This window comes from Meriones unguiculatus, chromosome 7 (genome assembly GCF_030254825.1).
Source record: "Meriones unguiculatus strain TT.TT164.6M chromosome 7, Bangor_MerUng_6.1, whole genome shotgun sequence".
Lineage (NCBI taxonomy): Eukaryota > Metazoa > Chordata > Mammalia > Rodentia > Muridae > Meriones > Meriones unguiculatus.
Genome location: NC_083355.1, coordinates 107,020,442 through 107,044,392, shown reverse-complemented (window position 1 = coordinate 107,044,392; position 23,951 = coordinate 107,020,442). Strand labels below are relative to the sequence as shown.

Here is a 23,951-nt window from a genome sequence, read left to right as displayed (position 1 = left end):
GTTCCTGACATAAAGTTCTTTCCCTAATTTTTTTTTCCTTTCATTTCTAACTTATAATCTGAAATAACTTATTTTCCTCCCAAGCTGCTTATGTCAGCACTAGAAAGTAAACTAGCACACATATTAGTTAAAAGATCAATCCGTACACCAGGCCGGGACTATAGGTAGAGACGAAGGGGCATTAACGTCCTCTGTCTGAGGTATGCACTCCAAGTAGAGAGAGCAGTTCCATGAGGGGGAGATGCCACGGTGTTCTCCGAGCCTAGGGTCTGGATTCTGCAAATGCACAAAGCAGATGATGTGAGCAGTCTGCTAGACATAACCAACAAAAGCAGCCATGTCAGGATTTCACTAATGTCATGGTTTTGCAGAAAGTAGCTTAGTTCCTTCAGTGAAAGCTGAAATGGTTAAGATTGGAAACTATAGGGATTCTTAGGCTCAGAACAAGTTTGAAGAACTCTGACTCAACAGCATTATTTTAATTAATTAATTGATTGGTTGATTGATTCACTTTACATCCCAATGGTAGCCCCTTCCTTCCTCTCCTCCCAGTCCCAACCTCCCTCTTTCTTCCCTATATCCCACCTTCTCCTATCCCTCAGAAAAGGGGAGCCCCCCTCCCAACCATCCCAGCACATCAAGTTGCATTAGGACTGAGTGCGTCCTCTTTCCCAGTGGTCTGGCAAGGCAGCGGTGCTAGGGGGAATGATTGAAAAGCAGGCAACAGAGTCCTTGTCGGAGGCAGCCCCAGTTCTTTCTACTAGGGGACCCACCTGAAGACCAGGATACCCATCGGGTACATATGTGTAGGAGGCCTAGGCCCGGTCTGTACATGGTCCTTGGTTACTGCTTCAGTCTCCTCAACACCCCCTGGGCCCAGGTTAGTTGGCTCTGTTAGTCTTCTTGTGAAGATTCTTTTCTCTCCAGGTCCTTCTATCCTTCTCACTCAACAACAGTTTTTCTTCCTCCCCACAATACATGAATTCTCTAGAAAAAAAGTAATCACTAGCTCTTACTATGTGTCAGGCACGGCTGAGAACTCATCACTATTTGACCCCATTTACTTATGAGGTAAGGGAGGCACACAGAGAGTAAATAATTACCCAGATTGTGTAACAGTTGAGGTGTTAGAATCAGGTTTTTCACTGAGGCGATTGACTCAGGGTCTGGGTTTTGTTTTGTTTTTTCCACCCTAATTTCTATCTCTTTCAAAAATTCAAACACTGGTAGGAAACTGACAGAAAATGTTTGTTGGAGGCAATCGTTAATGAATATGGCCTCAAACTTTTGGCCGCAAACCAAACAGATTGAGCAGTATTTACACCCTTGCACCCTTGCACCCTTGCACACACACATACACACACATGCACACGCACACAGTTGGTCTCCCAAACAACTAAGCAGCAGGGTCCACTCCAACAACCATTTTGAAGCTATATTCATCTCTATTTTCCCCCACTAAAAGTTCCCAAAATCGGTCAGTTCATGATTAAAGAATTAGCTGTCAGAAATCTAGGCTAATGGTTCCTAAGCAACAATCTGTGCATTCTGTAAGTTCAAGGAACGGATATTCTGGCACAGACCAGAACCAGGAGGCTCAAGGCACAGAGCATGAGACGCAGAGCAGCAGTGCTCAAGGAGAGGCACTTTACTGGACCCCTCCTCAGTAAAACTCCAAATAAGGACCCAGTCATGACCAGATCTGCTGTGTTCAGGATGGTGCCACCATAGATAACTCCAAACTCCTTACACACACCACTACAGCCTCCTACAAAGGTACAGGAGCTTCAAACTTGGGATTAATTACCAGACTTCCTCCACTGCAGAGCACTGAGTTTTCTCTTTCACACATATACATAATCAAAGGTATCCCAAGATCTAATCGATAAGTAAAGCAGTATCATTTTGATATGAATGGAAAGCAATTTTGCTATTTGAATTGCCATATAATTGAAGCATACGACATTCAACATGTAATATTTCCTTTTCTCCAATTTCAGCCACCTGATTTGGGATTTGAGACTGCACTGGCTCCACAGTTTGTCTCGGCCAATGAGATGCTTTTCTTTGCATTTGTACCTCTGAATGAATCTGTTAAAAATGTGTACAAAAAGAAGTTCGAAAATATTCACGTTGGGAAAGTGCTAAGCCACAGGTAATTATTGGTTGTAGTTAATTACAAATGTAGTCAAGCTGGCAACCAAGAAAAGCCATCATATCTCCACTGGCCTCTACCCCACAGCATTGCTACGTGGAGGAATAAAGCCTTGACATGAGTCTTGGAGGGCTCAAATCATATTCAAAGTATGAGTTAATATTTTTATTTTCTTGTAATTGATATGAAAGTTTCATTTTTCCCTTTGTTTAAGCAATCTTGCATTTACTAAATTATTTTAATAATTTTTGTGCTTTTTCTATGTATTGTTTTAGGTTTTCTCATTAGACATAGATCTACTTCTATGTAAATAATCATATCACCTGCAAATAATTTACATTTCTTTCCTAACATTTCTTAGCATATTATACCTTTTTCCTATTACACTGTGTAGGCCTAATGATAAATTTCATGTAGAAGATATCTGCCTTCTTTGTTGCTCATGATATTTAAAAAAAATATTTTGAACATTTCACCACAACATATGATCTTTTCAATTGATTTTAATACATTAAAATATTCTTCTTCACCCTCATATTTCTCTGCGGCCCTTCTCCTACCTTGTTCTGTCTCCTTGACCACTATTTCTGTCTAGTCTATTTCCCCTTTCCAGTGAGATTTATGCATCTACCTTTGGATCCTCCTTGTTATTTGTCTTCATTGGGTCTGTGCCTTGTAGTATGTTTATCCTGTGCTATATGGTTAAAATCCACTTATAAATGAGTACATACCATGTGTTTTTCTGGGTATGGGTTACTTCACTCCAGGTGATCTTTTCTAGTTCCTTTCATTTGCTTGCAAATTTCATGACTTCTTTGTTTTTAATAGCTGAGAAGTATTCCATTGATCAGACTTGGGTAGAGCAGGGGCAAGATACAGAAAGCCTGCAAAGAAAAGAGAAACTGAGGGTGGGTGGGAGTATCTCTGTGACAAGAGAGGGACCTAAATCAGGGTAGGCTCTTGGGAGGATAGGAGGGGGACTCAAGCAGAGACTCCTAGTAGGAGAGGCCATAGAGATAGAAGAGGACACCTTCTAACTAGACAAGTTTCTTAGTAGAGGAAGGAGAACACTAATCCACCTACAAAATCTTCAACCCAAAATTTGTCCTATCTGTAAGCTCTGCAGGAATAAATATAGAGCAGAGATCACTGGAATGCCAAACAAATGCTTGGCCCAACCAAAGACCCACCCTATAGGAGCGTGCCAACCCCTGACACTATGAACGATTCTTTGTTAAGTTTTAAGACAGGAGCCTGTTAGAGTTGTCCTCTGATTGATGAGCTCTACCCATCAATCCCTAAAAAAAAGATGCTGAGACTCACAGCCAAGATTGGGTGATGGGTAGGGAGTCTTGTGGAAAAGTGGACAGAAAGAGAAAAGGACCTTGAGGTGACAGGGATTCTACAAGAAGACCAACAGAGGCAACTAACCGGGGCCCAGAGGAGCTTGCTAAGGCTGAAGCACCAACCAAGGACCATGCATGGACTTGACCTAGACACCCTTACAAAATATAGCCAATGGGCAGCTTAGGTTTCATATGAGTCCTCAAGTAAGGGAAGTGGAGACTGCATCCCACAGGGACGCTCTTGCCAGCTTTTTGGTCGCTTACCCCTGCCTGCCTTGGACTGCCTTGCCAGGCCATAAGAGAGAAGAACAGGATCAGTCCTGACCAGAGTTGATGAGCTGGGGTGGATGTTCTTTTCTGAGGAATGGGGGAGGGTGAGAGAAAGTGGGACTGGGAGGCAAGGAGGGATGGGGTTACAAGCAGGATGTAAAATAAATAAAAAATAAATGAATATTGAACCACCCCTGCATGCCTGGGATGAAGCCTACTTGGTCATAATGGATGATGTCTTTGATGTGTTCTTGGATTTGGTTTGCAAGTATTTTGTTGAGTATTTTTGCATCAATGTTCATGAGGGAGATTGGCCTGAAATTCTCTTTCTTTGTTGGGTCTTTGTGAGGTTTAGGTACCAAGGTGACTGTGGCTTCATAGAATGAGTTTGGTAGTGTTTTTGAAGTAGGAGAAAAGAGAGAACAAGTCAGGAGCCTGATACAGAGGACCTCTGAAAAGCTCTGCCCTGCAGACTGTCAATGTAGATGCTGAGACTTATGGGCAACCTTTGGGCAGAGTACAGGGAATCTTAGGAAAAAATGGGAAACAGCAAGATCTGGAGAGGACAGGAACTCCACAAGGAGAACAACAGAACCAAAAAATCTGAGCACAGGGATCTTTCCTGAGACTGCTATTCCAACCAAGGACTATACATGGAGATAACCTAAGACCCCTGCACAGATGTAGCCCATGGCAGTTCAGTATCCAAGTGGGTTCCATTGTAATAGGAACAGGGACTGTCTCTGACATGAACTGATTGGCCTGCTCTTTAATTACCTCCCCCTGAGGGGGAAGCAGCATTTCCAGGCCACAGAAGAAGACAGTGCAGCCACTCCTGATGAGACCTAATTGACTAGGATCAGAAGGAAGGAAAAGAAGACCTCCCCTATCAGGGGACTTGGGGAGGGGCATGCATGCAGAGGGTGGAGGAAGGGAGGGATTGGGACGGGAGGAGGAAGGGAAGCACGGGGGCAGGGATACAAAGTGAGTAAAGTGTAAAGAAAAAAAAAAGAAAACAAATGAATAGAGTTTAAAATATATCCTTCTTTCCTGTTATATGATTTGGTGATTTGGTGGCTGGAGAGATGGCTGAGAGAGTAAGGTACTTGCTGCACCAATATGAGTATCTGAGGTCAGCTCCCCAGCGCTCATGTGAAGGCATGCAATGGTATGCCTGAGACCCAGCTCTGGAAGGCAGAAGCATTGACTCACAGAGGCTCACTGGCTAATCATTCCATTCCATTAGCTATCTCTAGTTTCATTGAGAGACCATGCCACAAGAAAAAAGGTAGATGAGGCTGAGCTCACACAGCTCTTGCAGAAGGGCCCAAGCTGAGTTACTAGTTCCATGTCATGAAGCATGCAGCTCACAGTTGCCAAAGGTTTGGATATTTAGGTTTTAATTTTTTTAAATGTTAAGCTAATCCATAGAGTTTACCCTTTAATTTTGATGAATCCTGTTAGTTATATTGTGGATTCAATGTTTCTGTCTTTGTCATTTTGTCATACCACGTACTTATGGACTTAATCTGCTAATGTATAGAACTTTAGCATCTATGTTAAAAAATGAAGTTTGTCTACAATTTTTAACATATATTCTTTGCTTTTTAAATATGTTATGGTCTGTTAACAAGATTATAAAACCTAATAAGTACTGTTTTTAGGAAAGTCTTAAGATAATGATTTTCTATGCTCTTAGAAATTTTGCTTTTGGAAATTTATTGATACATTTTATGTCCTGAAAATAAAGCCACTTATACAGTGAATTATTGTGAATATATTTGGGTAGAGGAAAATTTTTACTGCTGCCATTTTAAGAATATTTGATATCTGGGTCTAGAATTAAAGTGACCATAAACTGAAGCAAAGCACACAATTTTACTTAGCATAAGATTTTTATGGCATGGAAATCCTCATAAGGATCACTGGCTCACGTTTAACTAGCTTTTTAAAAATACAACTCAAATCTATCTGCCCAAAGAATGGTGCAGCCTACAGTGGGCTGAGCCCTCCTACATCAATTAACAACAAGGCAATCTCCCACAGACAGGGTGACAGGAGGCTTTCCTTTTAGATGACTCCAGACTGTGCCAATTTAGCCATTAAAACTAACTAGCACAGGAGGCTGGAGAGATAGCTAAGAGGCTAAGAGCACTTGTTGCTTTTCCAGAGGAACCATTTTGCTTTTCAGCACCCTCTCTTTGGCTTGCAACAGTTAGTATCTCCAAGGGACTGAATGGCTTTTTCCAACAGATGTTAGTCTCAAGCACACATGCAGTGCCCTATGTACATGCAGAGAAACCACTCGCACACATAAACAAGTATGTGTGTGTTAAAAACTAACTAAAATATACATCGGTAATATAACTATCACAGAGCCCTAATTCATAACATTACTTTCAGGACCAAATTCTTAATACATGAACCTTAAAGGACAAAGGACAGGCATATTATAGCAACATTCGAATGAAAACCCACAAGCATACAATTAAATGAGGAAAAACCAATTAGATCTCATATATAGTATGAAGAAAGTAAATCTGAGACATGGAATGTGAGGATTGAGTGCCGAGAACAAAGAACAAGGTGACAAGTGAAGATCTGTCCAAGTGAAGGAAACTCAAGATGAGAACACAGTGGCCAGGAAATATGTGGGCAGTGTTTAATAAGCAGGAGGAAGGCCAGTCTGTGCAAGCAGGTAGAGGTGGCATGACAAAAGGTCAGTGAGGACGTAAAGGCCGTATATACGGAGTAGTACAGGCTGCATGAGGAATGTCAGCAGAAACCATTGCAGAATGTTACGTTGGCGAATGACACAATTCGTATTGATGAAAATTCAGTCTGACTGTAGTGAAAAGGATGAAAGAAGATAAGAGCAAAGGTGCCAGACCCCTTCCATCTATGAAGAGAGAGAGGTGATGGTGCTGAAGCAGGCACGTCCGAGGGGAGGGAGGACTAGGTGGATTATGGTGGAGTTACGAGTCGTCAAGAATCATGTAGGTGGCTGACAAGATGGCTTGGCCTGTAAAAGAACTAGCTGCACAAGCCTATTGAACTGCATTTGATCTCTGTAGCCCCCAATGGAGGGAGAGGACCCACTCCCCAAAGTCATCTTCTGTGCTTTGCACACAGGTGGCCATAGTCACAACACCTTACACACACTAAGCAGCATAATAAATCCATCTTAATTTATTTATTGTTTTATTAATTACAGTTTATTCACTTTGTATCTGAGCTGTAGCTCTCTCCCTAATCCCCTCTGTATCCCGCTCTTCCTTCCACAACTCCTCCTATGCCTCTCCGCAAGTCCACTGATAGGGGAGGTCCTCTTCACTTTCCCTCTGATCCTAGCTTATCAGTTCTCATCAGGACTGGCTGCACTGTTTTCTTCTGTGGCCTGGTAAGGCTGCACCCCTATTGGGGGAGCTGATCAAAGAGCAGGCCACTGAGTTCATGTCAGAGACAGTCCCTGTTCCCATTACTAGGGAACCTACTTGGACATTGAGCTGCCATGGGCTACATCTGTGCAGGGGTTCTAGGTTATCTCCATGAATGGTCCTTCCTAAAGAAGCTAAGCAAGAAGGAGGACCCTGGGTAAGATGCTCAGTCCTCACTCAGACAGGCAAATGGGATGGACATGAATCCATTTTTAAAAGAACCCAATAGGTATTTGGTTTGCAGTTCAAGTGATCGTTGTCATTTTCTGAAATGAAGAACATGGGAATTTGGCAGAATAACTTTAATTCCACATTAGAAATGTACAGTTCCAAATGTCCGCTGGGTACTTAAAAGGCCATGTGAAGACAACATGACGTGGACAGTTGGATGTATGAACTCATTGTCCAGCATGTGGCAGTTGTTGACATTTGTATGGGTGACTCTACTGCAGGAGATTGTGTAAAGAGAGAAGAGGCATAGGAACAGAGATTGGGCCCCGGAGTGAAGTTTGAACATGAGCAGTCAAGGGTACAAAAACCTAGAAGGATGGAGTCATCTAAACCCAAAACAGAGAGTACCTCCAAAAGCACTCCAGTGCTTGGAGAGAAGCTAAAATAAGGACCGAGAGGCCACTTTGGATTTGAAGGCACTCTGGAGCAGAGTGACCTGGGTGAAAGCGACTTCACTCGTGTGGGACAGAGAGGATAGAGCGAGCCAGAGTCGGAGCAGCTGCTGGATGGAAGCCTCCAGGGCTGCCCTGCTCATTGCTGGCAGTCATCTTTATGCTGGGTCTGTCCACTCAACAGTTAGTCCTCTCTACCTCCAGAACACAAACCCCTAAATGTAAGCCCGTCCTTTGTCAGCCTAGTCCTCTTCTTTCTTCTTTTAAGGTTTATTTCTTTCCTCTCCTAGCACCACACAGTACCTGATCACCTAAAAGCAATTCTTGACACTTTGAAACTCCAACTGGGAGGAGTTGGGGGCCAGGTTTGGTAACTGAGTGGGCTTCTGGCCATGGCCAGTGACTTCAGACACAAAGAGCTTACTTCTTAACATTAATGAACTGCGGGTTTTTAAAACTTAGAGCTTTACAACAAAATAAAGGAGAAAGAACAGAAAGTTCTCATTTACCCCGCCACCGCTCTTGTTTCCCCCACTGTCCACAGAGCCCCAGAGCTGTACGCTTGCTACAACTGACAGCCTATACAGGCCCAGCTTCACCCAGCGTTCATGATTTGTGGCAGCGTTCGCTTCTTTGAGATAGGAAATTACTATGTGGTCCAAACCTTCAGTTCTGCTGCCTCAGCCGCATAAGCGCTAAAGGAACAGGCATGTGCCAACATGTCCACACTAGGTTTCACACTCCATGTCCATTCTATGGGTTGGAACAAATAAAAATTGGCACTCATCATAGTACATATATAATAGTCTTGTTGTACTAAAATTTCTCTGTGCTTCACCTAGTAGTCCTGGCCTTCCCAGCTCCTGGCAACTTCTTTGTTTCTTTTGTTGCTATCTCTCTCTCTCTCTCTCTCTCTCTCTCTCTCTCTCTTTTCTTTTCTTGTCTGTTCTAGAATGCCACATAGTTGGAGTTATGCAACCTTTTGAGGTTTACTTCTGCTTTAAGATTCCTATTATCATGCTTAAACAAGACCCGAACAATTACTACATCGCTAGACATGCTAACGCAAAAGCAGAAAATTTTGTGAGGCCCCGGCACTAGAAAAAGAACTAGAAGCAACTAAGGAATGATGAGACCTGGAAAAATAGCCTTCTCCAGGCGTGAGCCTCTTAATTGGTTCCCTAATACCAAGCTGTTAGGTCAGAAATCATGTACATATAAATAACACTAAATTGACTGAGCAGGTTAGTTCCATACAACAACTAGAGAAAATGAGGTCATGAATTTGAAAGGGAGTGAGATGAGGGAGGTGCAGACATGGGAAGGGTCAAAGGGAGGAACAGAAAGTGTGAAGTGATTTAATTCTATTTTAATTTCAAAAATTAAAACAGATACCTATTGTCTTCTACTGGCTTGGTAACTATTTAGTGAGGAATGGTACTCTCTGTCTGCTTGGACCACATTTTATGTAACTATTCTTCCATTTTTAAATTATTTTTATTATTTTATGCATGGGTATTTTGCCTACATGTACATCTGTGTGACATGTGCATGCAGCACCCGTGGAGGCCAGAAGGGAGCACTGGATCCGCTGAAACTGGGGTTACAGATGGTCATGAGCTGCCACGTGGCTGAGTGAATGAAACCAGGTCCTCTAGAAGAGTGCTTTTTAAACGCTGAGCCCCTACACCTTCACCAGCTGAAAGACGTTCCAGATGCTCCCAGTGAACAAATTTCTATTAGTATCTACATGCAGATTTTGGTATAGACAGATCTTTTCAATTCACATAGGTAAATGTCTAGAAATATTGAATATGATAAGAATGTGTTTGAGATGAAAAGAAACTGCCGAATTTCCCTATACTCTTTTACATTACCACCAGCAGTAAATTACAGTTTCTTTCATCTCCTTCCCAGCATTAATCATTGTTAGTGTTGAAGTTTTGTTATTTCTATTCTCAGTTCCCTGATAAGGTATGGTGTATTGCACTTTCTGTGCTCATTTGCCATCTACTGTGTGTGTGTGTGTGTGTGTGTGTGTGTGTGTGTGTGTGTACATGCACACATACACCTGGGGGTCTGCCTGAGTCCATCTCCCAGGTGCTGGGATTATAAGCCCTCTCTACCTTACCTTACTTTCTTTGTTTTCTCCCTCTTCTGTCTCTCCACAGTCCCTCCTTTTATGGCCATGGTCAGTCTGAACCCTTACAGATGCCCCTGGCTAGTACCTTCTCCACGCTAAACTTTTACTCCACCACACCCAAGAGCAGTCACGTCCTCTTTTACATTTTTTTCATTCAAGTGTGAAGTGTCAAATCACTTTCTGGGAAACTTGTCTGAATTGACAATCACACCAGTCGTGAATACACACACATTCCATTCAATACTGACATTTAAAAACTTTTGTAGGTGGTGATTCGGGTCTGAGATAGACCGTTTGCCTAACATTCATCAAGTTCTAGGTTTGATCTCTAGCACCAAAAAGGTGATAGATAAATAGATAGATAATAGATAGATAGATAGATAGATAGATTAATTGTGAAAAATTATGTTATAAATGTCATTATTTTGACAGCTAAAAAAATTTGAACAACTGTTGGCCAAATAGTCATTTGTTAACTGGTATATTACTATCACTAACCTTAACACTGGTATATTTTATTTGTAAATTATGCGCTAATATCCCTGCTTATTTAAGCCACTGGAATATCCATTCTTTTTATGTTTGTTGGTTTGTTTTTAGTAAAACTGGAAATGCTTACATCAGAGAAATATTTCGACATACCAGTGGTAATGTTGGATTTTATTCTTCAGTTCTCGCAGAAATAATAGAACCTTTTGGAATGGAAGTAATAAATGACAGCCCTTGTTTAGATAGTAATCTTAGCATTTCAATTATTGGACCCAACATGGTCAAACTATCTCTTGAACCACGAAGTAAGTATAAAAATATAATCTATCTCTGCTCATTTCAAATAATTAAAAGTTATTTTTTAAGAAGATTTCATGTTTCTTCATAACATAATAGTTTTAATTTGTGTGTATGTGTGTATGTATGTATATGTATGTGTGTGTATGTAAGTGTGTTTGTGTGTATATATGTATATGTGTGTGTGTGTGTGTGTGTGTGTGTGTGTGTGTGTGGTGCTGTGCTGGAGTAACCCTAAGTCCTTGTATATTCAAGGCAAGTTCTCCACAGTACTATCCTTCATCTAAAATTCTAGTCCAAGTGACATCCAACCAAAGTTTATAGGTACTTAGGTTGCAAGATCAATTGTTTATAATATAACAAAATATACCTACAACTTATTAATATATATTCAATAGTAATGTTTATTATTTATTATAGTGAGACTTAGTTTATCTTAAATGGTGCTCAGAAAAAGAGAAAATAGGATTTTTGTGTCAATCAAAAATACATTTTAATGAAACACTTTAAAACTTTTTTTAAAGAGGCCAGTAATCATGATACCTTTAATCCTATCATGTAGGAGGCAAAGGCACAGGCAGGCAGATCTTTATGAGTTCCAGGCAAATCTAGTATAGATATCAAAGTTCTATGCTAGCCAAGAATATATAGTGAGACTTTGTATAAATTATTTTCAAAGAATGACAATTTTGCTCCATATAAAAAGTTAATTTGAACTGGGCAGTGGTGACACACACTTTTCCTCACAGCACTTGGGAGGCAGAAGCAGGCAGATCTCTGAGTTTGAGGTCAGTCTGATCTACAGAGTGAGTTCCAGGACAGCCAACGTTACACAGAGAAACCCCATCTTGAAAAAAAAAATAGCAAAACAAAACAAAAAAGATTTTGAATTTCTGTCATAAAGAATATTTCTATTTCTTTTTTAAATTATTTTAAATTTTTATTATTAGTTACATTTTATTAATTCTGTATCCCAGCTGTATCCCCCTTCCTCATTCCCTCCCAATCCCACCCTCCCTCCCTCATCTCCTCCCTGCCCCTTTCCAAGTTCACTGCTTGGGGAGGACCTCCTCCCCTTTCATCTGACCCTGTTTTATCAGGTATCTTCAGGACTGGCTGCAAAGTCCTCCTCTGTGGCCTAGCAAGACTGCTCCTCCCTTGGGAGGTGGGGAGGTTAAAGAGCCTGCCATTGAGTTCCTGTCAGAAATAGTCCTTGTTCCCCTTACTATAGGAAACCAATTGGTTACTGAGCTACCACGGGCTACATCCGAGGAGAGGTTCTAGGTTATATCCAGACATGGTCCTTGGTGGAGTGTCAGTCTCAGAAAAGACCCCTGTGTCCAGATATATTTTGTCCTTGTGGAGCTCCTATCCTTTCCACATCATACTAACTCCCCCTTCTTTCATATGATTCCCTGCACTCTGCCGAAGGTTATGAGTCTTAGTATCTGCTTTGATACACTGCTAAGTAGAGTCTTTCAGAGGCCCTCTGCAGTAGGCTCCTGTCCTGTTACTTGTTTTCTCCTATGTCCAATGCACATCCCATTTGTCTTTCTAAGTGAGGATTGATCATCTTACCCCATGTCCTCTTTCTTGTTTATCTTCTTTAGTTGTATAGATTTCATTATGTTTAGACCTATAAGATATGATAAACAGAATATTTCTATTTCTAATCATTATCTGATAGATATACAGCAGAAGTTAATCAGCTTTGGGGTAGATAGGTGGTTCAGTGATTAAAAGTATATATTGCTTTTGTGGAGGACCCAAGTTCATTCTTAGCACCAACCTCAGGCACTCAATAGAGCCTGGAGCTCCAAACCCAGGGGATTGGACGCCTCTGCTCTCTGAGGGCACCTATATTGACACACATAAACACACACAACTGCACATAATTCATTTTTTAATTTAGCGAAGGATTTAGGTTTTACTCTGAGTAACCAAGAAGCCATTAGAAGGTTAGAAAACAACCTGATCTGACTTCCTTTTGAACAAGAACGCTTCATCTTTTGTGAGTTGGCAGATGATCTAAACAGGCTGCAGGGGAAAGCAGAGAAACCAGCTAAGGCAAGTCATCAGGTGGGAAACTGTGTTAAACTTTAGGTTCCCATTATTTATCCACTTGCTAAGCCTGCCCCTGCCAAGCATACCAAGGCCCTGGGTACACTCTCCAGAACACAAAGAGAGAAGCGAAAAGGGAGGAAGAATGAAGACAGCATACCTGAATGCCAACAAGCAGTTCACTCACTTGGGACTCTGAGACAGGACAATCATGAACTTGAGATTATTCTCAGCAACATACCAAGAACCTGTTCTGTTTTTCTTCTTTATTGAAAAAAAAAAAAAAACCCATATATTTTGACCATTTCGCTGCCCCAGTTCTTTCCAGATCCTCCACACACTATGTTCTCCCAAATTTATACATCTTCCTCCCTCCTTCTTTCCCTCCCTCCCTTTTTCTTTAAAACTCACAATAAACACACAATGCTCTTCTCCTCCCAACCCTCCCCCGAAACCAAGATGTATAAACAAAAGACCAATGACAGTAAAAAAAAAAAAAAAAATGCCCAAACAAAGCAAAATAAGGTTAAAAAAAAAAGTCTACAAAACATCACTGAATTTGTTTTATTTTAGTGAATTATGCATGTGTGCGTGTGCGTGTGCGTGTGCGTGTGCGTGTGTGTGTGTGTGTGTGTGTGTGTGTAGTTGCTCACTCTCTGCTCATTGTCCTTCTGTGAGTATCTATGTTACCATCTCTATTGCAAGAAGTATCTCTGATGAGGGCTGAGTGAGGCATTGACACGTGGTTATTGAAGTGTCATTTAAAGCAGTTTTATTTCTATGTTCCTTTAGCAGAATAATAGTAGGCCCATTTCCTATCTGGTCTCAGGTTCTTCCCCACTTTAGCAGTATCAGGCACGGGTTCCAGCTCATAGAGCAGGCGTTAAGTTCAGTGAGAAAGCGGTCGTTCTCCTCTGGTACCATGCTTGCCGAGTACCTTCTAGTACCCTGAGTACTAATCAGTAGGCATGAAGCTTCTGGTTCCGTACCAACTTGACTTTTCTGTGTTCAGGGAGACATGTTAACTGTTATCTTCGTCAAAGGGCTTTCCATCAGTTTGTGAAGAGCAATCAGTACCCTTGAAAATAGCCTGTGTGGCTTGAGGCTTTCCGTGGGCCCCTTTAACCAAAAATGCAACAAGTTCTAACCCATTCCTGGCACTGGAAGTTTTACATGGTGGCATGAGCTATCTAGTTGGAACATTGTCTTCCTTATTCTTTGGTGACTCTATTTAGATTCCTTTTATTTAAGAATACATTTTGGGAACAGTAGTAAATTTCCGTATGTTTTTAAGCGACATTTGATGTTAATTTTTCCTCCCATGCTTCCTCCTTTCACTCTTCTCTTGCAGCCTCACTCCTATTTAATCCTCCTATTCCAGTTTCCTCTTTGTTTCTCCATAACAATATATTCTATACATTTGGAACATGTATCTCCATCTTGTAGTTAATTTGACTAATGGTTTGTCAATCTATTTTCTCTAAGAACAAACTCTTTATTTCATGATTTTTGTCTTGTTTTTATTGTTGTTTCTTTCTATTCATTGATTTCATTGAAGCAAACACACCCACCAGGAAATAATCAAACTTAGTACTGAAATATATAAAATAGAAACATAGAAAGCAATATAAAGAATCAACAAAACCAAGAGCTGCTTCTTTGAGAAAATCAACAAGATAGACAAACCTTTAGTCAACTAACTAAAAGACAGAGAGACAGTATCCAAATCAACAAAATAAAAAATAAAAAGGGGACATAACAATAAACACTGAGGAAATCCAAAGAATTATTAGACCACTGGGGGGGAAGCCCTGTACTCCACAAAATTGGAAAATCTAAATGAAATGGATTATTTTCTTGATAGATAACACTTAACAAGATCAAATCAAGACCAGATAAACAATATGAATAAAATTATATCCCCTAAGGATACCTAAAGATACCTTAGAAATAGAAGCAGTCATTAAAAATCTCCCAACCACAAAAAAATATGGGTCAGATAGTTTTAGCACAGGATTTTACCAGTATTTCAAAGAAGAGCCAATACCAATTCTTTTCAAATTATTCCACAAAATAGAAACAGAAAGTACATTGCCAAAGTCATTTTAGGAGGCCACAGTCACCTGGATACCTAAAGCACACAAAGACTCAACCAAGAAAGAGAATTTCAAACCAATTTCCCTCATGAACATTGATGCAAAAATATTCAATGAAATACTCCAAAACTCCTGGGGGGCACATGCCCATAATCCCAGCACTAGAGGAGGCAGAGGCTGGTGGATCTCCGTGAATTTGAGGCCAACCTGGTCTACAAAGTGAGTCCAAGACAGCCAAGGTTACACAGAGAAACTCTGTCTCAAAAAAAGATCCAGCCATACCACTACTGGGCATATATCCAAAAGAGGCTCAAGTACACAAAAAGGACATTTGCTCAACCATGTTTGTAGCAGCTTTATTTGTAATAGCCAGAAGCTGGAAACAACCCAGATGCCCCTCAACTGAAGAATGGATGCAGAAATTGTGGTACATCTACACAATGGAATATTACTCAGCAATGAAAAATAAGGAAATCATGAAATTCGCAGGTAAATGGTGGGATCTGGAAAGGATCATCCTGAGTGAGTTGTCCCAGAAGCAAAAAGACACACATGGTATATACTCACTCATATAGACATACAACATAGGACAAACCCACTAAAATCTGTGCATCTAAAGAAACTAAGCAAGAGAGAGGACCCTAACTAAAATGTCCAATCCCCATCCGGAAAGGCAAAGAGGATGGACATCAGAAGAAGAAGAAAACAGGAAACAACCTAGGAACCTACCACAGAGGGCCTCTGAAAGCCTCTGCCCTTCAGACTATCAAAGCAGATGCTGAGCCTGATGGGCGTTGGGCAGAGTGAATGGAATTTTAGGTAAGAACTGGGAAATAGTAAGAGCTGGAGAGGACAGGGTCTCCACAAGGAGAGCAACAGAACAAGAAAATTTGAACACAGGGAACTTCCCAGAGACTCATACTCCAACCAAGGACTATTCACGGAGATAACCTAGAACCCCTGCACAGATGTAGCCCAGGGCAGTTCAGAGTCCAATTGGGTTACATAGTAATGTGAAGAGGGACTGCCTCTGACATAATCTGATTGGCCTGCTCTTTGATCACCTCCCTCTGGGGGGGAGCAGCCTTACCAGGCCATAGTAGAGGACAATGCAGCCACTTTTGATATGAACTGACAGACTAAGATCAGAAAGGAGAGGAGAACCTCCCCTATTAGTGGACTTGGGGAGTGGCATGCAAGCAGAGGGAGGAGGGAGGGTGGGATTGGGAGGGGAGGAGGGAGGGGCTTATGGGGGGATGCAGAATGAATAAAGTGTAATTGATGAAAAATTTAAAAATAAAAGGGAAAAAAATAAAAAAAAGTACTCACAAACCAAATCCAAACAAATCCAAGAACATATCAAAAACATCATCGAAGATGCAGGGATGGTACCACCTATGAAAATCCATTAATGTAATCTAACCAATAAACAAACTGAAAGAAAAAAAAGTCCACATGATCATCTCCGTAGATACTGAAAAAGCCTTTGACAAAATTCAAGACTCCTCATGTTAAGAGTCTTGGAGAGATCAGGGATACAAGGCACATACCTAAACACAATAAAGTCAATATGCAGCAAGCAAATTGCCAACATCAAATTAAATTGAGAGAAACTTAAAGAAATTCCAAAACATCAGGGACAAGACAAAGATGTCCACTCTCTTCATACCTATTCAATAAAGTACTTGAAGTTCTAGCTAGAGCAATAAGACAACTAAAGGAGATCAAGGGAATACAAATTCGAAATGAAAAAGTCAAAGTATTACTATTTGCAGATGATACGATAGTACATGTGATCCATGAAATTCTACCAGAGAACTCCTACATCTGATAAACATCTTCAGCAAAGTAACACAAAATTGCCTCAAAAGGGGGTGGGGGATGTTAGAAAGAAGTTAGGGAAACAACACCCTTCACAATACCCACAAATAAGATAAAGTATCTTGGTGTAACTCCAACTAAGAAAATCAAAGACCTGTATGACAAAAACTTCAAGGAACCTAAGAGGACTTTAGAAGACGGAAAGACCTCCCATGCTCATGGATTGGTAGTACTAACATAGTAAAAATGGCCATCTTACCAAAAGCAATCTACAGATTCAGTGCAATTCCCATAGACGTTCCAGCACAATTCTTACAGAACTGGAAAGAGCAATTCTCAATTTCATATGAAAAACAAACAAACAAACAAACAAAAAAAAACCCCAAACAAACAAAACCCAGGATAGCAAAAACAATCCTGTACAATAAAAGTACTTCTGGAGACCATCCTTGATCTCAAGCTGTACTACATAAGAGTTGTAGGCAGAGTTGGTGGTTCCAGATGTCAGCAGTCCTCTGGTTTTTCTGGGTGGCTGTAGGTGTCCGGTATACAGGGATAACTGGTAAGCTGTGATGGCTGCCAGTCTCTGGCACTACCGGTGGAGGTGGTACCTGGTAGTCCTTGATGGCTGCTTGTCTCTGATGGTCCTTGTGTGTGTGTGTGGGGGGGGCATCCTTCCCTGCTGCTCCCTGATGGCTACAGGACTCCAGTATTGCAAGTGGAGGTGGGGGCCAGGAGCTGGGCTGTGCTCATAAGGCCCTGGGCAGACCCCTCCTGCCCCCTGATGGCTCCTGCTGCTCCTTGCTGGGTGCTGATCTCTGGTGTTGCAGTTGGGTGTGGGTCCCTGGAAATGGCACAAGCCCAGTAGCTGGGGCCCTGGGCAGACTTGGCAGCCTACTGGCAGGCTTTGGCAGGCCAGGGGTTGGGGGAGGGGTCTCACCTGCTGCTCCTTGATGGGTGCTGGTATCCGAGGACGCAGGTGGGGGTGGGAAAAGGCATGGGTCTGGGAGCTGGGATGCGAAGCACACTGGGGAAATGGGGCACAGAGCCCTTCGTGAATTGTTACTGATATAATTTCAGATATGAGTATGACCGCGAATTGAACCTTGAATCCATTCTTGTGTACTTTCACGCATTCACTTTATAAAGTTGTTAGCAACCTTTCTCAAGCTCAGACGCAGACTTGAAAGGTGCGCTGTGTTGGATAGCCAACTCTAATTAAAAATTACAGATAGTGTGCAAGATATCTGCAAAATTTAAAAAAAAAAAAAGAAAAAAGAAAGTGTTTCTGAGGATTGGCAGCTGACACAGATCCAGTGAGTGTTTGTGTGTGTCTGTGTCTCTCTTTCTGTCTGTGTACAGTATACCGGGCATAGTGGATCATAGCATTAATTCGTGTACTTTGCCCATAGACTCAATCAGAGCTCTGAGTTTGAGGCCAGCCTTGTCCATTGTAGTGAGTTCCAGGTCAGCCAGGACTACACCTGTCTCAAAAACAAACATCCAGACTCTCCCAAAACAAAAACAAATGTTGTGTATGTATAAGTATTTGCCTTTTTGTGTCTCTCATGCAGAAAAATCAACATATGTATAATAATTAATAATATGAAAACACCTACAAAATGAGTGGAACTAATGAAGTAGAGGCAAGTAAAGGCTACATTGATAGTCTATATTGCTTTGGGGCTCACTCGAACAACCCTGACAAACCATTTGAAATGAGACTTCTCATGCCTGGTACTGGGGATTTTGTTAGGGTATGGTTCTTGTGGAGAGTATTGTAAACCCAAGTGGCATAGCTTCTTCCATATATACCACATCTAAATATGCATGTACACACACACACACACATACATACATACATATGCTTTATATATATATAAAATAGATATGCTTTTAGGTAAATATAATATATTAAATGATATTTTAATCTATTAAAGAATAAATAATATAAAATAATAAAATATAAAACTTCTTCATTCCTTGAAGCTTTATCAGATAACTTCAGTGGTCCCTTGTCGTTTCTTTTTTTTTTTTTTCTAGATTGACTTCCCTCTCCCATCCAGTTAAACAAGTATCCTTATGGTATGTGGAGTGTCTTTTGGGTTTATGCCCAGGAGTGGTATATCTAGGTCTTGAGGTATTTCCAATTTTCTGAGAAACTACCAATTGATTTTGAAACTGACTGTAGAAGTTTGCATTCCCAACAACAATGGAGAAGTGTTCCTCTTGCTTCACATCCTCACCATCATGAGCTGTAGCTTGAGGTTTTGATCATAGTCATTCTGAAGGTTATAAGACAGAATCTCAGAGTTGTTTTGATTTGTATTTCTCTTGTGACTAAGGATAGTGAGAATTTCTTTAAGTGCTTCTCAGCCATTAGATATTCCTCTGTTGAGAATTCTATGTTTAGATTTGTGCTTCATTTTAAATTGGATTCTTTTGCTTGCTGATGCCTAGTGTTTTAGTTTTTTGCATAATTTGGATATCAGCCCTCTATCAGATATGGGTTTGGTGAAGATATTTTCCTATTCTGTAGGCCGCTGTTTTGTAGTTTTGATGGTGTCCTTGCATTAGCTTATTAATTTAGAGTTACACCAAGATATTTTATATTATTTGTGGTTTTGTGAAAGGTATTGTTTCCCTGATTTCTTTCTTATCCCATTTATTGTTTGTATATAGGAGGACTACTGATTTTTTTTTTTAGTTAATTTTTTATCTAGCTACTTTGCTGAAGGTGTTTATCAATGGAAGGAGTTGGAGTCACTTATATATACTATCATATATCTGCAAATAGCAATACTTTGATTTTTTCTTTCTTATTTGTATCCCCTTGATGTCCCTTACTTGACTTACTGCTCTAGATAAAACTTCAAGTACTATATTGAATAGATACAAAAAGAGTGGACAGCCTTCTTTTGTCCCTGATATTAGTGGACTTCCTTTAAGTTTCTCTCCATTTAATTTGATTTTGGCTTATGGCTTTCTGCATATTGATTTTATTGTGTTTATGTTTGTGCCTTGCATCCAAGACTTTTATCAGGTAGGGGTGTTGGATTTTGTCAAAGGTTTTTTTCAGTATTTAATGAGATGATCATGTTTTTTTTTTTTCTTTCAGTTTGTTTATACATTAGATTACATTGATGGATTTTCATATGTGGAACCATCCCTGCATCTCTGGTATGAAGAATGCTTGTTTATGGTAGATGATTATTTTGTTGTTCTTGGATTTACTTTGAGAGTATTTTATTGAGTGTTTTTGCATCAGTGTTTATAAGGGAGCATGAGTATTTGTAACCATAATAGCCATATGATGGTTGCAAAAGGGGAAAAACACACATAGTGGATAAAAGAAAGCATCTTCAATAAATGGTTCAGGGAAAACTGGACGTCCACATGCAGAATAATGAAATTAGTCCTGCATTATCATCTTGCCCAGAAATTACATCCAAATGTACCCCAATCTCAGTTTGAAACACTAAAGCTGCTAGAAAACAAAACAAAACTTAGTCCATACCCTACAATACAAAGGTAGAGAGAAAGACTTTCTGAATCGGACTTCCCATTTCCCTAGTTACTAAGGCCATCAAATGACAAGTTGGACCTCGTAAAGCTGAAAGCTTCCTTACAACTAAGAAAAAATCAAGTGAAGTAGATACTCAAGAATGAGATTCTTATTTAGCTATGTATCTGATAGAGCATTAGTATCCAGACGTTACAAAAATTTAAAAACCAAAATAGCAAGAAAAGAAAAGAAAAGAAAGAAAGAAAGAAAGAAAGAAAGAAAGAAAGAAAGAAAGAAAGAAAAAAGAAATGAAAACATGGGCTAGGGATCTAAACAGAGTTCTCAATAGAACAAATAAAAATGACCAACCAACCAACAAACAAACAAAAACTTTTTCCAACCCTTTGCTCTGAGGTAATGGCTATCTTCGTTGAGGAGGTGTGTTTCATGTATGCAGCAGAATGATGGATCCTGTTTTTGCATTCATTCTGTTAGACTCTGTCATGTCATTTTATTGGGAAATTGAGTCCTTTGATATTGAAAGACATTAATGACCAATGATTGTTAATTCCAGTTATTTTTTTATTTTCCTAATTGATGGAATACATATATATATATATATATATATATATTATTTTTTGCAATTTATACACTTTGTATCCCAGCTGTAGCCCCCTCCCTCAGCTCCTCCCAATCCCACTTTCCCTCCCTCTTCTCCCATGACCCTCTCCAAGTCCACTGATAGGGGAGGTCCTTCTCCCCTTCCATCTGACCTTAACCTATTAGGTCTCATCAGGGCTGGCTGCATTGTCTTCTGTGGCCTGGCAAGGCTGGCCCCCACTCAGAGGGAGGTGATCAAAAAGCCAGCCATTGAGTTTATGTCAGAGGCAGTGCCTGTTGCCATTACTAGGGAACCCACTTGGAGACTGAAATGCCATGGCTATAACTGTGCAGGGGTTCTAGGTTATCTCCGTGCATGGTCCTTGGTTGGAGTATCAGTCTCAGAAAAGACTCCTGGGCCCAGATTTCTTGGTGGTTCTGTTGTGGAGCTCCTCTCCTTCCAGGTCTTTCTATCTCCCCTTTCTTTTATAAGATTCCCTGCACTCTGCCCAAAGTTTGGCTATGAGTCTCAGCATCTGCTTTGATACCTTGCTGGGTAGAGTCTTTCAGAGTCCCTCTGTGGTAGGCTCCTGTCCTGTTCCCTGTTTTCTCCCTCTTCTGATATCCATCCCCTTTGCCTTTCTGAATGAGGATTGATCATCTTACCCAGGATCCCCCTTCTTGCTTAGCTTCTTTAGGTGTCCAGATTTAGTATGATTATCCTATATTATATGTCTAATATCCACTTATAAGTGAGTATATACCATGTGTGTCTTTCTGTTTCTGGGATACCTCATTCAGGGTAATCTTTTTCTAGTTCCTACCATGATTTCCTTGTTTTTAATTGCATGAAATATTACATTGTGTAAATGTACCACAATTTCCGTATCCATTCCTCCACTGAGGGACATCTAGGTTCTTTCCAGCTTCTGGGTATTATGGATAAAGCTGCTACGAACATGGTTGAGCAAATGTCCTGTTGTATATTTGAGCATATTTTGGATATTTGCCTAGGAGTGGTATAGCTGGATCTTGAGATAGCAGTATTCCTAATTTTCTGAGAAAATGCCAGATTGATTTCCAATGGGGTTGTATGTTCCATCCAGTGGGAGTTCAATGGGTTCCTAAGGAGGGGCGAAAAGAATGGGGGCTACAAGAGACACAAAGAATGAGAGCAAGTCTATAGTCTGATCTCGCTCTCGTTTATTTGAAAAATTTCACACAACTTTATAGGGAGAAGGCAGGAAGAGAAAATGTGTCAGCAATATAGTTTACAAAACATAACAGGGTGATTAATGATGATGCAGAACACTGCAAAAATGTTTACTAAAAGAGATACTACAAGAATGTCAGCTAAGATATCTCAAAATGTCTAGCCTGACACACAGATGTCTCATAGGTTCCGAAAACGTAAATCTCTCACCTATGACCTTGTTGCAGCTGTCTGTAACTTTCCACTAGCTGCCCTTGGCTCCCGGCAGGTGTACAAGGTTACATTCCCACCAGCAGTGGAGGAGGGTTCCCCTTTCTGCACAGCCTCTCCAGCATGTGTTGTCACTTGAGTTTTTTTATCTTAGCTATTCTGATGGGTGTGAGGTAAAATCTCAGGGTCGTTTTGATTTGCATTTCCATGATGGCTAATGACATTGAGCATATCTTTATGTGTTTCTCTGCCATTCAATATTCCTCTATTGAGAATTCTCTGTTTAGCTCTGTTCCCCATTTTTTTAAATTGGATTACTTGATTTTGTTACTGTTTAACCTCTTGAGTTCTTTACATATTCTGGATATTGGCCCTCTGTCAGATAGAGGGTTGGTGAAGATCCTTTACAAGTCTGTAGGCTGTCGTTTTGTTCTGATGGCAGTGTCCTTTGCAATTCCAGTTATTTTGATGCTAGTGGTGGTAGTCTCTCTCTCTCTCTCTCTCTCTCTCTCTCTCTCTCTCTCTGTGTGTGTGTGTGTGTGTATGTGTAGGGGGTTCCCTTTTTTATTTTTGCTATTGTGGGGTTATTTATTTCCCATGGTTACTTGGGTGTAGTTAAAGTCTTTCTTTTGTAGTTTTACTTCTCGTATCTTCTGTAGGACTGTTTGTCAATAGGTACTTTTTAAATTTGGCTTTGTCACAGAAAATCTTGTCTTCTCCATTAATGGTGATTAAACATTTTGTTGGGTATAGTAGTCTGGGCTGACACCTCTGGTTTCTTAGAGTCTGCAATATATCTTCTCAGGCCTTTCTGGCTTCTAGAGTGTGTGGTGAGAAGTTGGGTGTGATTCTGATAGGTTCACTTTTATGTGCATATGTTACTTGGTCTTTTTCCCTTGTTGCTTTTAATATTATTTCTTTTTTCTGTACATTCAGTGTTTTGATTATTATGTGACAGGAGGAGTTTTTCCTGGTCCAGTCAATTTCTTGTTCTATAAGCCTCTTGTATGTTTACAGGCATCTCTTTCTTTAGGTTGGGGAAGTTTGCTTTTACAATTTAGTTGAAAATATTTTTCTAGGACTTAAAACTGAAATTCTTCTTCTTTTTTTTTTTTTTTTTTTTTTTTGCTGAGTTTAGGAAATGATTTTTTTTTTTTTTTTTCAATGCAGTTTATTCAGGAACATTGAACAATCCTCGGACCCCGGGGAAAGCCAGCCCACAGCTTAAATAGCCTCTGGGTAGCCAACCCAGGCGTGCCATGGGGGCAATGCAGATAGGTCCACATACATAGAAGCAAGCCAGATCCTCGGCCTTAGCCAAATGTGGAGTTGTTCGTGACAGAGAGCACTCACCATCGGGAAGGTGGAAGGCGGAAACCAGCTCCATCTTTAAGGCATAGCATTCCGCAGCTCTCTACAGTTCCCCCTTTTTGTTTTAGATGCATCAGGCAAGAGTAGAGGTCTGATCTCTGATATTAGAAATAAATTGGGACTTTGTACAGATGTTCATTTAGGTGTCATCCACCCAAAGAGCATCAGACCCGTCCGATACCTTTTTCTCAGAGGCGGGACCTGGGGCATCAACCCGCATGCAATCAGACATGCTCTTCTCTGGGTCCAAAGCGGCTGACCCTGAGTGCAGTGCTTAGCCTCGCATCCTGAGCGTATCATTTTAGCTTTTTATG

At 40.6% G+C, this 23,951-nt stretch overlaps 1 protein-coding gene across 1 annotated transcript in view; it reads left to right on the top strand.

Annotated features, from left to right (window-relative positions):
- LOC110566760 (cation channel sperm-associated auxiliary subunit beta-like) overlaps positions 1-23,951 on the top strand; it is a 151,511-nt gene that overhangs the window by 83,993 nt on the left and 43,567 nt on the right. Inside the window, exons 17-18 of the mRNA XM_060388355.1 lie at positions 2,001-2,155; positions 10,575-10,768. Of these exons, the coding sequence (XP_060244338.1) occupies positions 2,001-2,155; positions 10,575-10,768 (349 nt within the window). The remainder of the gene's footprint in view (positions 1-2,000; positions 2,156-10,574; positions 10,769-23,951) is intronic.